Source organism: Dermacentor albipictus, chromosome 2 (assembly GCF_038994185.2).
Source record: "Dermacentor albipictus isolate Rhodes 1998 colony chromosome 2, USDA_Dalb.pri_finalv2, whole genome shotgun sequence".
Lineage (NCBI taxonomy): Eukaryota > Metazoa > Arthropoda > Arachnida > Ixodida > Ixodidae > Dermacentor > Dermacentor albipictus.
In genome coordinates, this window is record NC_091822.1 from 88,580,310 (window position 1) to 88,593,434 (window position 13,125).

The 13,125-nt window shown below is 46.3% G+C and overlaps 1 protein-coding gene across 3 annotated transcripts in view; it reads left to right on the forward strand.

Moving 5' to 3' along the window:
• LOC135900949 (uncharacterized) overlaps window positions 1-11,371 on the forward strand; it is a 31,662-nt gene extending 20,291 nt beyond the window's left edge. For 2 of the 3 annotated variants that reach the window (XM_065430575.1, XM_065430576.1), the window contains exons 5-6: window positions 4,769-5,203; window positions 10,605-11,371. In XM_065430575.1, the coding sequence (XP_065286647.1) occupies window positions 4,769-5,203; window positions 10,605-10,892 (723 nt within the window). In that variant the 3' untranslated portion in view covers window positions 10,893-11,371. The remainder of the gene's footprint in view (window positions 1-4,768; window positions 5,204-10,604) is intronic. The other variant, XM_065430577.1, reaches the window with a different exon arrangement.
• Window positions 11,372-13,125: the final 1,754 nt, after the last annotated feature.

Sequence of the window (13,125 nt, forward strand, 5' to 3'; positions counted from 1 at the left end):
CCATGGTTAGTGCTGCTCCAATGAGTACAGTGGAGAAAAACAACACGAGCCATCGTTACGACAGCTCAAATGTTAGTGGCGTTAACTGTGCCGCACTCTACAATGGACGGCGGCTAAATACCCTAACCTTCGTTGCTGCCTCAATTAGATTAGATTGATACACACTTCCTAGCTTTCAATTTTGCCGCGCTTGTCCCGCATCATGCCAGTCAGACTACCATCGCATTGTTGAATATGGTGTTGCAGCTAGGATTTATGGCCACGGCTCAAGAGCCTAATCTAGAACCGCAATGTATTCTGCCACAAAGTTTGATAAAGCAATTCCAAAGATTTATGCTAGAGGAAATGCGTTGTACTATGGGCGCACGTAGCCACGCGGGATTTACCTTGAATGTGATCTGCTGTGGGGGCGCACCCTCGGTGGGCTGATGGCTCGTAGCTTTGCGTGCACCGTGTTATCGACGCTCAGTTTGCGATGACAGTTTGCAGGTCACTTCGCTCGCTGCTGCTGCCGCGAGTGAGCGTCTGCGGTCACCTCGTGTGACCTATCTATGTTTGCCTGCGCGCATTGACACCATGCTTGTTAATTTAGTTAGTAAGCGAATGTTTACAAGTGCGCGTTCTACTCCGCGGCTGCTGCGTTTGGCGTGGCCGCGCGTGTCTTATCTTGAATACGATCTGCGATGCGGACACTGTAGGCGTCTTGGCGCACTAAGGGACGATAGTGTCGTGTGCGCTATGACCCCGACGCGCTTACGCGTCACCAGCGTTCACCAGGTGAATCGTCACCGTACGGGAAGTCCCAGTATGAAAGTTTGCGCAGTGGCTGTCGAGAGGCAAAGCTGATGAGGACTGTGCCTCTGCTGCCAATAGGTCGTGCCGCGAATACACTGATTCCGTCCGCGTATTGCGCCCGAAGAAGTTCTTTTTGATTTAAACGCGTATGCTTTATATCCCAGGTGGCTTTGATTTGTAGCTATGTGTCCCCTAAAGTTGTACATCGATTGTGTGTGTCCATTCGCTTTTTAGGCTACCGCTATTATACTGGGAAGTTCTTCAATAGGTAAATTGGGGTGCATTTGCTGACACTGGTCTGAAAACCAAACACGCGTGATAATATCGACGTGGAGTACTCTCCTCGCGTCGTCTTCCAGTTCCCGTCATCATCCCTTACCATTTCACCTGGCACAGACAGCGTGATCAATGTTTAAGGTTCAGGTTTTTTTTTTTTAATTCCTGTCCTTCAGCTGGGATTTTCAAGAAGACGGACATTACTAGCACGAGAAATTCAGGCACTTATTCGTCTAATTAACTTCCTAATTATTTAAGGCACGTGATGAATGCTATTTGCGCGCCACTTGGAGCGAGGACTGCGGGGGGCGACAGACACAAGCGCAAACTTTCAACTGATCTAAAAAAAATACTTTGTATAAAAAAGTGGTGAAAGGAAGCTGGCGCTTGTGTCTGTCGTCCCCCAGCCATCGTTCCAAGTTGTGCGCAAATAATGTTGATCACGAACTGCAACCAACCAGCGCAAACCAGTACCCATTTACGGCACATACTGCAAATTACGAATTGTAGACGGTGAGCTTGCAAGACGCATCCACTTCAAGTTAATTTCCACGATGACACCAGTTTCGAGGTATTGTATCCAAAAGCGTGGGACCAAATTCATGGGCGTTCCAGTCACTTTTGTACTTTTGTATTGAAGTAACTACAAGAACAGTGCATTTTTACTTAAAGTTAGACGGTGCATATCTGGAAAGTGGCGTTATTCTGGAAATTCCTTCCAATTGGCTCCACCTCGCAAACCCACCCTCCACTTCACTTTATTTCCTTAATAACTCTCGCGTGAGGGTATTACAGAAGGGGTGGGACACTTATCGATTAACCACAGAATACAGAAAAAAATTTGAACGAGTTATAGAAACAAAAATTATTATCGTGATGCTAGCGCACGCATAATTTGTTTAAGGAACATAGATGGGCATGTGATAGCAGCAAGTTCTTGGGGAAGGCCGTTCCAGTCGCTAGCAGTCCGGGGAAAGAATGATGAACAAAAAGTTGTCGGGCGGTGCTCGTGGTCAGGATACCTGTTGCTGATGTCCGGTGCGAAGAGAGAAGCGTGGTAGGGGAGGGCAGATGTAGAGTTCCTGTGATAGCTCGGAATAAGAGAATTTATGAAATAAGCATAAACTAGCAATGTGGCGACGAAGTGCAAGAGTAGGTAGGTTGGACTGCGATTTCAGAGATGATATGCTGATATCAAAAGAGTGCGAGGAATGGATGAATATAGTTGCCCTGTTTTGAACTGATTCACGTCAATTAGCAAGGTGTACTTGTTTCGGAGACCACATGGGCGATGCGTATTCTAATTTTGATCGAACTAGTGATTTGTATGCGTAGCTTAACATGCTGGGGGGCAGAGTGGAGATGACGCTTTAAGATGCCAAGCGTTTTGTTAGCAGATGAAATAATGTTCGTGATATGGCTATTCCACGTAAGATCATGACAAGATGATCACCGAGATATTTATATGATTGGACAGGGTCGATAGGAACGTTAGGGATAGTGTAGGGAAACAAGAGACGATTACTGTGACGGTGAAAACATATATATTTGCATTTGTTTATATATATCATTTCTTTTATTTACCCACTGCAATAAGTAAATTGGCACATGTGCCATAAAGTAATTATTTCAAACGATAATTAGTGTATTTTGTTAATTATTTAAATGTATGTTTCGATTACAGGTGCATGTAGTGTCCGGCTCTATGAAGAATGTAGCTCACGGACTAGAATTTTGTGATGTGGAAAAGGACATTTTTTTTAATATATTCCACAATACATAAAGCTGATCACCCTGTACCACAGCATCTGCATGTATAGACGCCATGGTTACAAAGAAAAGGACAAAAATAACAAAGTGTATCTGTTGTACTGTTGTGATATATTCAAGGGACAGTCTTTTGCACCATTATATCAGTTGCGCAAGCCCTCCCCAAAGAAGGCCAACTCACACACGGTCCCTCACTTACCCAGTCAACTCATGAAAAATAGCTCCAGTAGTGATTAAACAATCCGTATGTTAGCCAATGTTTCACACGTGCCCGAGTGGTGCAGTCAACAACATAGTTATTTCGCATGGTGGGAATTTTCAGTGCCGGCAGATATTAAGGTATCCTGGGTTCCTTCACGGCGCTGTTGTGCTGTTTAGAAACGTATTGCCTCTGTCGAGGGAAACTTGATCGTATCTATCAATAAACCATCCAATCAATTCATATTGCCGGGTGATTCGACCGACACACAGAGCGCACGTACTCTCTAAGCGAAGACGCTAGTTAACTTATATCTAGTGCAACATACCCTTTGCAAGGTATACACTCTGCTGTGTGTACACAAAAAGTGCTAATTTCACTGGGAAGAAAATGGAAATAGAACAACTATGATCTCAAGAAGGTTAAATAGGTAGAGGCTTACCAGGTGCCTTGTAATTTTGCTCACCACAGGTGTACATCAAGCGTTAAAATATAGTCGTAAGCATGAACGGTGCTGGTGGCACAGTCGTCTGTTCAGCAATAAAGCGACAAGGTCAGCAAAATGTTTCTCGGTGCGCTGGGGCCTTCAAGAAACGGAACCTGCTAAACGTGCCCAGAAATTCGTTATGCAGTCGCACAAAAATAGCTGAAGGCGTGGAAGGTAGCAGAAGTATACAATGACTCTTGGCTAACTGCTTGTTGCTCGTAGAATCCCTGCCGAACGGCATTATTAGGAACGGCACCGTTTTCGATCCGAGGCGAGAAACACGCCAATAGCTCTTCAACCAACTGAAGTGTGACCACCACCGAATGCGCTCATTTCTTGAGCGAAGGCAGCGTTCACTTGCCCCTCCGCGACAAAGGCGGCTTCCAAGAAGCCCCACTTAGGCCTTTCTCAATGCAGTCTGCTCCAGTTAGCTCCGCGCTGCATCAGCCATTTTCATGAACACGCAGTTACATAATCCCCCCGGAGACGCGTATTGTGATCATCACATCTATTTCGTAAAATTGACAGCCATGTTCATACTGTGCACGTCACGCGACGTGTACAAGGGCAGTTCTTTCTCTTAATGTCAATTACAAATTCACCTACCAGTGCCTGATATTTATTCCAGATTACCGCTTTTGGATCTCTTAAGGTTTCACCAATAACGTTTCTTTCACTCCACAATTAGGATGCTCTTATTTTCTTGCCTGCGAATTTTGTTAGTCGTACAGGTTTCAGCCAGTTGGAATCACGTTTTTTTCCATTTCTGGCAGTTTTTTTTAGAATATGCAGAAATTTCAATTTTACTGCTATATTACTCCACATGTCACGTTTGTTTCTTTATGATCGTGTTCGACGGCTTCCGCATTTGTGATCGCCTTTCGCTTGGCGTGCGCTGAGCCCGCGGTTGGGATCAGTTGCTTCGGCCGCGCCGCTCGTTAGGTTGTCACGCTTTGACGTCAGACAGCCCACGCGGCTCGAACGTTCTCGCCGTTTCTAGGTAAACGGGCCCCTGTACTAGTAGGTTACACGTACGCTCCGAGATGTTCGCGGCGTACTCTATAATGAACTTGTTTACCAGCGCTGCGTCTCGAAAGTGACGTGGCGGTGCAAAACCATTAGTAACGGGCATACGAGTGTAGTAGGCAAGACGCCGACTTGTTTAAGGGCACCAGTTCGGCCAATAAATTTCCAACGTTTATTTTCACCATTTCGCCTTCTTGCTTGAATTCGACATCCAGATGCAGAAATACCAAGACCTGCAGCTGGTGGGCGTGAGGGACACCTTCTACGGCCTCAACGACGTCGTAATGGTCATCTTCCAGATCGCCATCATGCCGGGCGTCATCTTCCTGGCGGACGCCATCGGCCGTCGCTTCCTGCTGTACATCTCTTCGATGCTGATCGCGGTAATACTGCCGGTGAGCGCCTACCTCGTCCATCGCATAAAGCTCGCCGAGACGCTCGTCGAGAACGCCATCTACGAGCGGGCCATCATGTGCGCTGCCCTGTGCTCCGTGGTGGCCTACTCTGTTGGCCTGGGACCCGTCTCCATCCTGGTGTGCACCGAGATACTGCCGCCTCGGCGCCACGGTCTGGTGGCAGGTCTCCTGTACGCCGTCGTCCGCACCCTGTTCTTCGCGCTCCGCTGGTCCCTGCGTTCTGGCTCCTCTCAGGTTAGTTTTCGAATCAGGCTATTTGCTTGAGGTAGACAAAGGGAGAGTTACACGACACTAAACGTTAGCAACTAAATTATTTGCTCGTTTTATTGCGACATCAAATACAAATACAGGAGGTATTCAGAGACCTGGGTTGGGAAGAACTGGGGATAAAAGTTAATGCAGAATACCTTAGTAACTTGCGATTCGCTGATGATATTGCCTTGCTTAGTAACTAAGGGGACCAATTACAATGCATGCTCACGGACCTGGAGAGGCAAAGCAGAAGAGCGGGTCTAAAAGTTAATCTGCAGAAAACTAAAATAATGTTTAACAGTCTCGGAAGAGAACAGCAATTTACAATAGGTAGCCAGGCACTGGAAGTGGTAAGGGAATACATCTACTTAGGGCAGGTAGTGACGGCGGATCCGGATAATGAGACGGAAATAATCAGAAGAATAAGAATGGGCTGGGGTGCGTTTGGCAGGCACTCTCAGATCATGAACAGCAGGTTGCCATTATCCCTCAAGAGAAAAGTGTATAATAGCTGTGTCTTACCAGTACTCACATGCGGGGCAGAAACCTTAATGCTTACGAAAAGGGTTGTACTTAAATTGAGGACGACGCAACGAGCAATGGAAAGAAGAATGATGGGTGTAACGTTAAGGGATAAGAAAATAGCAGATTGGGTGAAGGAACAAGCGCGAGTTAATGACATCCTAGTTGAAATCAAGAAAAAGAACTGGGCATGGGCAGGACATGTAATGAGGAGGGAAGATAACCGATGGTCATTAAGGGTTAGGGACTGGATTCCAAGGGAAGGGAAGCGTAGCAGGGGGCGGCAGAAAGTCAGGTGGGTGGATGAGATTAAGAAGTTTGCAGGGACGACATGGCCACAATAAGTACATGACCGAGGTTGTTGGAGAGGTATGGGAGAGGCCTTTGCCCTGCAGTAGGCGTAGCCAGGCTGATGATGATGATGAAATGATATTATAATATATGATATACCATAACGACAACCAGTGGGAAAAGACCCCTAGTTTCGTTTTCGAATTCTGCACCGCCCTCGGCTGATGGTTGAGTAGGCCAGCAAAATCTCTCTTTCCCGCGACGCCTTGCATCTGCAAAATGAATGCATAATTCATCAAATTAACACAAATAATTGTTAGTATAGTTTAATAATAAACAATTTGTAGCGTTAGAAAAAAAAAACACTGGTTACGTCGCCGCCTCGCTTTCAAGGACGTAACAAAGAAAGGAAAATAAATAGATTAATTCATGTAATGGCTATAATAAAGTAATCGATAGTCGCGTAAAAAAAGACAAATATCTGCTTACGTATCCCGCGAAGCGCTAAGGTCGTAACAGAAAAGAAAAATAATAATGTCAATAATAAAAAGAAGGAAAACACCGTGGTGCGGCAAAAGAAAAAATGACTGTGACGGAGTTTCCGCTAAATTGATACGATATATCTGCAAAATAAATGCATAATTGGTCAAGTTAAAACGTGTAACCGGCACAAGAGTGAAATGGAATATGATTTGTAGCTATGGGTATACAAGCATAAGCTAGCTACATATTAATCAAAAGCGAAGTAATAGCCGAACCAAAATAAGCTTGCGGCGTATTGAAAATTTTCAGAATTTCTGTAGTACTCTTTTTTTTTTAATTTTTGCTCGTATGTTTTTACAAGAGGCTACTTGGTGCACACACGTATGTCTTTGCAGACTAGACACCCATACGCCGAGGTCAGAAAAAGGAGTTCACTCAAGAGATCGGGAGGACTTGAGTCGACAAAAAAGAAAAGAAAGAAAGAGAGAAAAGAGAACGAGAAAAAAAAAAGAACGGCCCGGAAATGATCAAGAGGGTTACCCTGCAGACGTTTGAAGTCGCAGGTGAAACCAGACATGCAACTCTTGTGAAGCGAAAACCCGCTTGAGGGTGCGACGTGTGTTGGGTGGTTCGCCAGTGTTCAGAACTTCAGTAAATAGAACACTAAGGTGGTTGTTTGGTTTCCAGTCGCTCCCATGTTGAATGGGTAACACGCGGGAACGAGCGCTCCGCGTTGCGACTCTCGCACAGTGAGGCCGAGTGGTCGCGCGCGCCACCCGGTGAGCGGCCGGCGCAGCGAAGATAAGGCGAAGACACGGGGCGTCATCGGTGGAAAGGAGCCCACAAGGGCGATACGGTGGAGGGCGATAGGAGAGGAGCGCGACGTCATGGGCGGTTTTGTTGCGCTTCCGATCTGCTATTACGCCGTCCCTCGGCAGGGGAGGAACTGGCACTGAATGCGTGGCACTGACGTTATTGTGACGCGATATGACACAGCCAATGAGAGGCATGCAGAGTTTTCAACTCCTGGGACTTTACTCTCGACACACGTGGCGGCTACACAGCCACCATTTTCCGCCATGTGGACTCTCCGATTGGCTGTCGAGATGTCACGTGTGTTGAAATTTGTTTCGGGAAGGCGAAGCTTCACAATTTTGCGTTTTCGTCAAGATGACGAAACGTGACGTGGAGCGGCAAATTTTATCGACTAATAACTTTTTGTGGTCCGTGCAATGCGTCTGCAATTTCGAGAATTTGTGGTGGCGGTCCAGGATAGCTGCCATGTTATTAAGCTTGCTGATTGGCAGAAGCCTCCGCCTCGTTGTCAGACTAAACGCAACGCATAACAGCCGCTTCACATCAAGGAGGAGCTTTGTGCCGATCGTGACTCCCTTGCATGCGTAATCATGCGAACGACAAATAAAATTTGGAGTCGGATATCTCGGAGTACAGACACCGTAGAAGAATTCTTCCAAGTGATGCTGTGTAGGAACACGACTGCCCCTAACTTTTCATTACAAACATAGCTACATACTGATGTGAAGAAAAAGAAATAGTTGTTCAATTTTAATTAATTGCGTTGCTGACAGCGATAATTATATCAGCTCACTTTGTGTTCTCCTGGCCACATAAGTTATTTGCACAAGTGGTCTTCGCGTGCCTCTCAGTGCCTAATGTTATGAAAACCATAAAGCCTAACTTTGAACACGCTGTATATACAGGGTGTCCCAGCTGACTTAAGCCACAGTTGAAAAATATGCAAATGCCACGTAGCTGGACAGAGCCAAGGTAACGTTGCTTGCCGTAGCTTGGGGATACTATTATTCGGGATATTATCATTATTCATTTTTTAATTATTATTTATGTCATTACTATTATTTTTATTCCACTTCATTAGATAATTAGTCTTAACTATTTATTAAATTTCTCAAGTGTGCGTGAGAAAATTGTAGAGCGACATCAGAAAATTCTCGATACAGCTTTTTAGTGCTGAATACGTAAAACATAAAGGTGTTTTTCCGAGCGTGGAAGAAGTCTGCAAACGCACGGAAAATTACCGCGCGACTCCCCGCTCGAGGCACTTTGCGTGTTTTCGCGAAACACCTATTTCTAAGTGCGAACGTAGCCACTGCAAAAAAGTAGCTGTAGCCTCAACAACGTTGCACCTGATATATGAAGCGGAGTATAGGTGAGCCGAGGGCTGACATGTTTGTGTGCAATGTGTTCGCTGCTCTTAATTCTCGTCGAAGCGAGAGGCAGCACGAATTTGCTGCTGCTGCCGCCCTTCCTCCCGCCAGCGCTTTGGTAGCAAGCGTCCGTGGTCATCGAGTGAGGCTTGTTTAGGTTTTTCTGTGCGCACGTTACACCGTGATTGTTAGTTTAGTTATTGACGGAATGTTTAAAAGTTCTCACGGCAGATAAAAATGCTCCCCTTACTTCGTAGAGCTGTCTAATGTTTTCCTATCACAATTGATATGTCGCGTTTCGGACGAAACTTCGGCGTTTTGCGCGCAGGTATTCGAGGACGAATTCACAAAGCTTTTAGTTCGCAACGGCTGCTTGCAATTGGTTGGTGTCGGCATTGCTGCTAATACGTTCACCATCGGGAATACCTATGATCAGCTCGTGTGAACATAATCCTGCCGTAATTATTTTTTGTGATACGCGCCGTGGCACGGAAGACACGTCGAAGGATGGGTGCCATAAATGAAATACATCAAAACTTGCACTGTAAGAATCATGCAGATCTCATGCACAACAGTGGAAGTGGATTTTATGCGAAGCATTTCGCAGTGACCTCGCTATATAACGCCATTCGGGGTCTCGCAGAGCTCTACGGCGTGGACCACGGTGTATGTGTAGAGCGAACATGTTAGGCGACAGCGTGTCTGTGCGACAACCACAGCAAGGCGACAATACTTTTATGGCAAAGGCATGACGACTGACGTTTTTGTAAGTACGGCGAAGAAACGCCGGGACGTGTTTCGTTACTACCGTTGCCAACCCTGAAGGCTGTGCAATATCGCACATCGCCTACGTGCAGTAGGCGATGTGCGATATTAGGCAGAGAGGAAAATACTATCGAATGTGGGGTGTCTCAAGGCGCCGCGTACCAGGAGGGGGGGGGGGGGGGCGAACTAGAGAAACTGGCCCGGAGTTCTGCTGTTATGGCTGTCTCGTAACGTATAGTGTGAGTACGCTTGACTGAATAATAAAGGATGATGGGGGTGTTTATTATACCAAAACAATATTATAAGATTGTTCTTTCTACATAGACCCATCTTACGAACCGGTTCACGCTTTAGCACGCACTCGGCTACCTGCAGTGACTAATACTGCGGGACAATGCTATCGCAAGGGAATCCTTTGCTGCCTACTCACGGGACCAAAGAACGCGCAAAGGAAGCTGAACATATAATAAATTTCCAAGCGAAAATGGGCGGGTTTGTGAGTCTACAGTGCCAGAAACAAAATGATGGACGAGACGGTACAATACTGATGGATCGTTACGTTTTAAATGCGCAAGCATTTCTATGCCTACCCAACGACGAAAACCGTGTGTCCGTGCCTACGTTCGTCCGTGACGTAATACCGTCGCTTTCGAGATAGGGCCCGCAGCAGCGAGCCAGGTCACCTTCTAGCTGCCTCTTGCTTCAACGCGAAGTAAGCGGCAAGGACATAGCGCTCACAAAACTATCAGCGCTGATCACACCCTGCCCATCGCAGATTGCTTTTGAATACAGGGTCCACGCGGCCGCGCCATACGCGGTCGCCGCCGGAGTACGGTTCATCAAGGTTCCTAATTGTTCGACGCGGATAGATGAGACCCTAAAGAACGTATAACGGCTCATAATCGGTTCGTCATCAATCCACCTTGCGCCGCCGTCCGCAGCAGTCTGTGTCGCCGTGCTGTCGTTTATACTGGTCGGGTCAAGTTTAATAACACTGGTAATGACGCCGGGCTGCGTGGGGATGAGCAAGTGGTGCAGCACTTGCGCATACCTAGATCGACTCCCGGAGGAGTCTCTGCGCGAACTATTTCGACAATACTCATTACTTCGCACGGTCCTGTGGTTTATCTTTCCAGGTTTGGTACTTCGTCACCACGGGCGCGACGGCATGGTTATCACTAGTGGTTCTCATGTGCTTGCTGCCGGAGACGAAGCAGATGGCCCTGGACAAGGTCCCGAACCTGTTCAGCGACGACCCCTGGGTGCGCGCGGCCGCAGCGGTAGCTTCGCAGGAAGCCGGAGGAACGCACGCGCTCGCGCTCGCGAAGGCTACGCGCCAGTTCCCGCTCAGGGACTTCGCCGACACGTACGCTCCGGCCGCCGCCCAGGAGGAGAGCGACACGAGTTCGTCGCAGCCTGAATGAGGGCGCGCGTGTGCTTTGCGGCCGTCGCGTGAATGACGCCTCCCACAGGCGCAGGCATGTGTATGCTGTACATAGCAGGATGTAGAGGCCACAGTTGACACTGCGAGGTACATGGACGCGCTACATCTTTTTGTCAGACGTTTACAGTGTGCCATTTTGTGTATCTGGAGAAACATGACCTCGCGACATCGTAGGAAATTAGTTTGTCTTGGTTACTGTTACAATTACTCCAACTTCACTGTCAAATTTGATTGAGCGCTGGATGATGATTGCGTGGCGATCTTTGTGTTAACTCTCGCGTCTAGTTCTTTAAATGAAAAAGTTCGTTTGATTCACTTTTATTTTGATTTCCTGAAATGAAAAGGGCACTATTGGCATAGGTTTCAATTTTCGAGTCTAAGATGTTTCAAATATTAAAAGAAATACCAGATAACACTGCGATCTTGCCCAGAACAATCAAATAAAGGCAATGTCTTTCTCGTCAACTACACATCTTGCTGGTTGCGGCGTTTGATATACGAGCACAAATGTTATAACTCTCCAAATGTGTGTGGTGCCCTAACCTCCCCATATGTGAAGAACCACGAAGCGGCTAATTTGCTCAGTGGTTAGCCAGTCTAGCCCCAATTGCCACAGGTGCGTGAGTCATTGTTTAGCGCTGCCTGTGTTATTCTTCCACTCATTTTGCAAATATTCTACGGATGTTTTGAAACCGGCTTCATTGTAGTGTGCTACCATTGTGTAGTCGATCATAACGAGTGAATATATATATATATATATATATATATATATATATATATATATATATATATATATATATATATATATATATTGTGGGACTATAATCCGTGCCCTTGGGACACGGATGATAGGATGATATATATATATATATATATATATATATATATATATATATTTAGCTTTATTACGATGACTGCTTTCCCTCATATTGTTGTAGAATTCATCAGTGTTGCCACCTATGTCGTTATGAATTAGCAATCCTACCTCCTATTCCCTCTTCTCTGGAAGATCTCTGTTGCAGAGAACGTAGCTGTTAGTCAGTGTTGTACAAGCCTTCACACTTAAAAAAGTTTGCAGCCTTTGGGGCCCATCTTGTCCCTCTGCAATAATCGTCATCTGCCCTGCTTGCATTTCCTTTGTTGAAAACTCAGTGGTCGCTACTCTCTTGTCGAGAATAATGTGTCATGTTCATACCGCGCAAGCCGTTCGTGACTTGAACGTACCTGCCTCGCCGCGTTTAAGAATGGAAATGCGTGCAAAACAGATGAGGGTTACTTTTGGGGGACAAGATACGGGGACCCAGTGGGCTCAACTTTTTAAAGAGTGTTAGCAGTGAGTCTAACATCACTAAGGCCAGCAATATCACATGCAATATTTGATGATTCCTCAAAGTCCATTGCCGAGCTAGCGTTACTCGAGATGATTCGCCCATGGAACCTTGCCATGTTCAATTTGCAGTGGCGGCCTGTCCGGATTTAGACATTGTTAGCAACTTCTACCGCGTCGCAGTGCTGAAATCCGCCTTGGTCAGGTGCTAAGTAGCCGCTTGGTACAGATTGCCAGGGGTTAACTGCCAAAGTTGTTAGGCAGGTAGGGGCGAAACACTGCGCTAGGGAGGTTAATTCATGCTTATCGGGAGGGGGTGGCCTTGCCGATGCTTAGTGGGCCGTCCCAATGCGGTTGCGCCTGGACTAGTTAGCCCCATTAGCTCTCCGCAATCTATTTTTCTCGCCGGTTTCAGATACCCCTCCAAGCCTGAAAAACGTAGTGGCCTAGATGGGAATTCAAAATTAGGACCTCGAGATTTCAAGCCTAATTTTCTACGTCTACTTAATGTCACTGCGTCTTCGTGTTGTATCGCTGTAACGATATACTGCAGCAATGTTGTACTGTTTTCTATGCATAGCTACTGCTGTGATATACCTGCACTGTTCGTCTGGGTCCAGTGAAGCTTAAATCGTCATTTTCGGCAGCCCACCTAGATATACACGCTACGTCTGGTGAATAAACTAATTCATTTTAAGTATCCAAGAAAGGTGTCAGGGCGGCGGTCAACATGGTAGCATGAAGGGTATTGCAGAAGATAAATATACGGCTCCCAATTTCGGCAAGTTGTCTTTTAGTTCATTTTCATTTCTCGTTCTTTAAAATACTTCTGCATTGGAAATAAATGTAACAGGTAATTTACTAAAATACTTCTCTTGCCTACTTG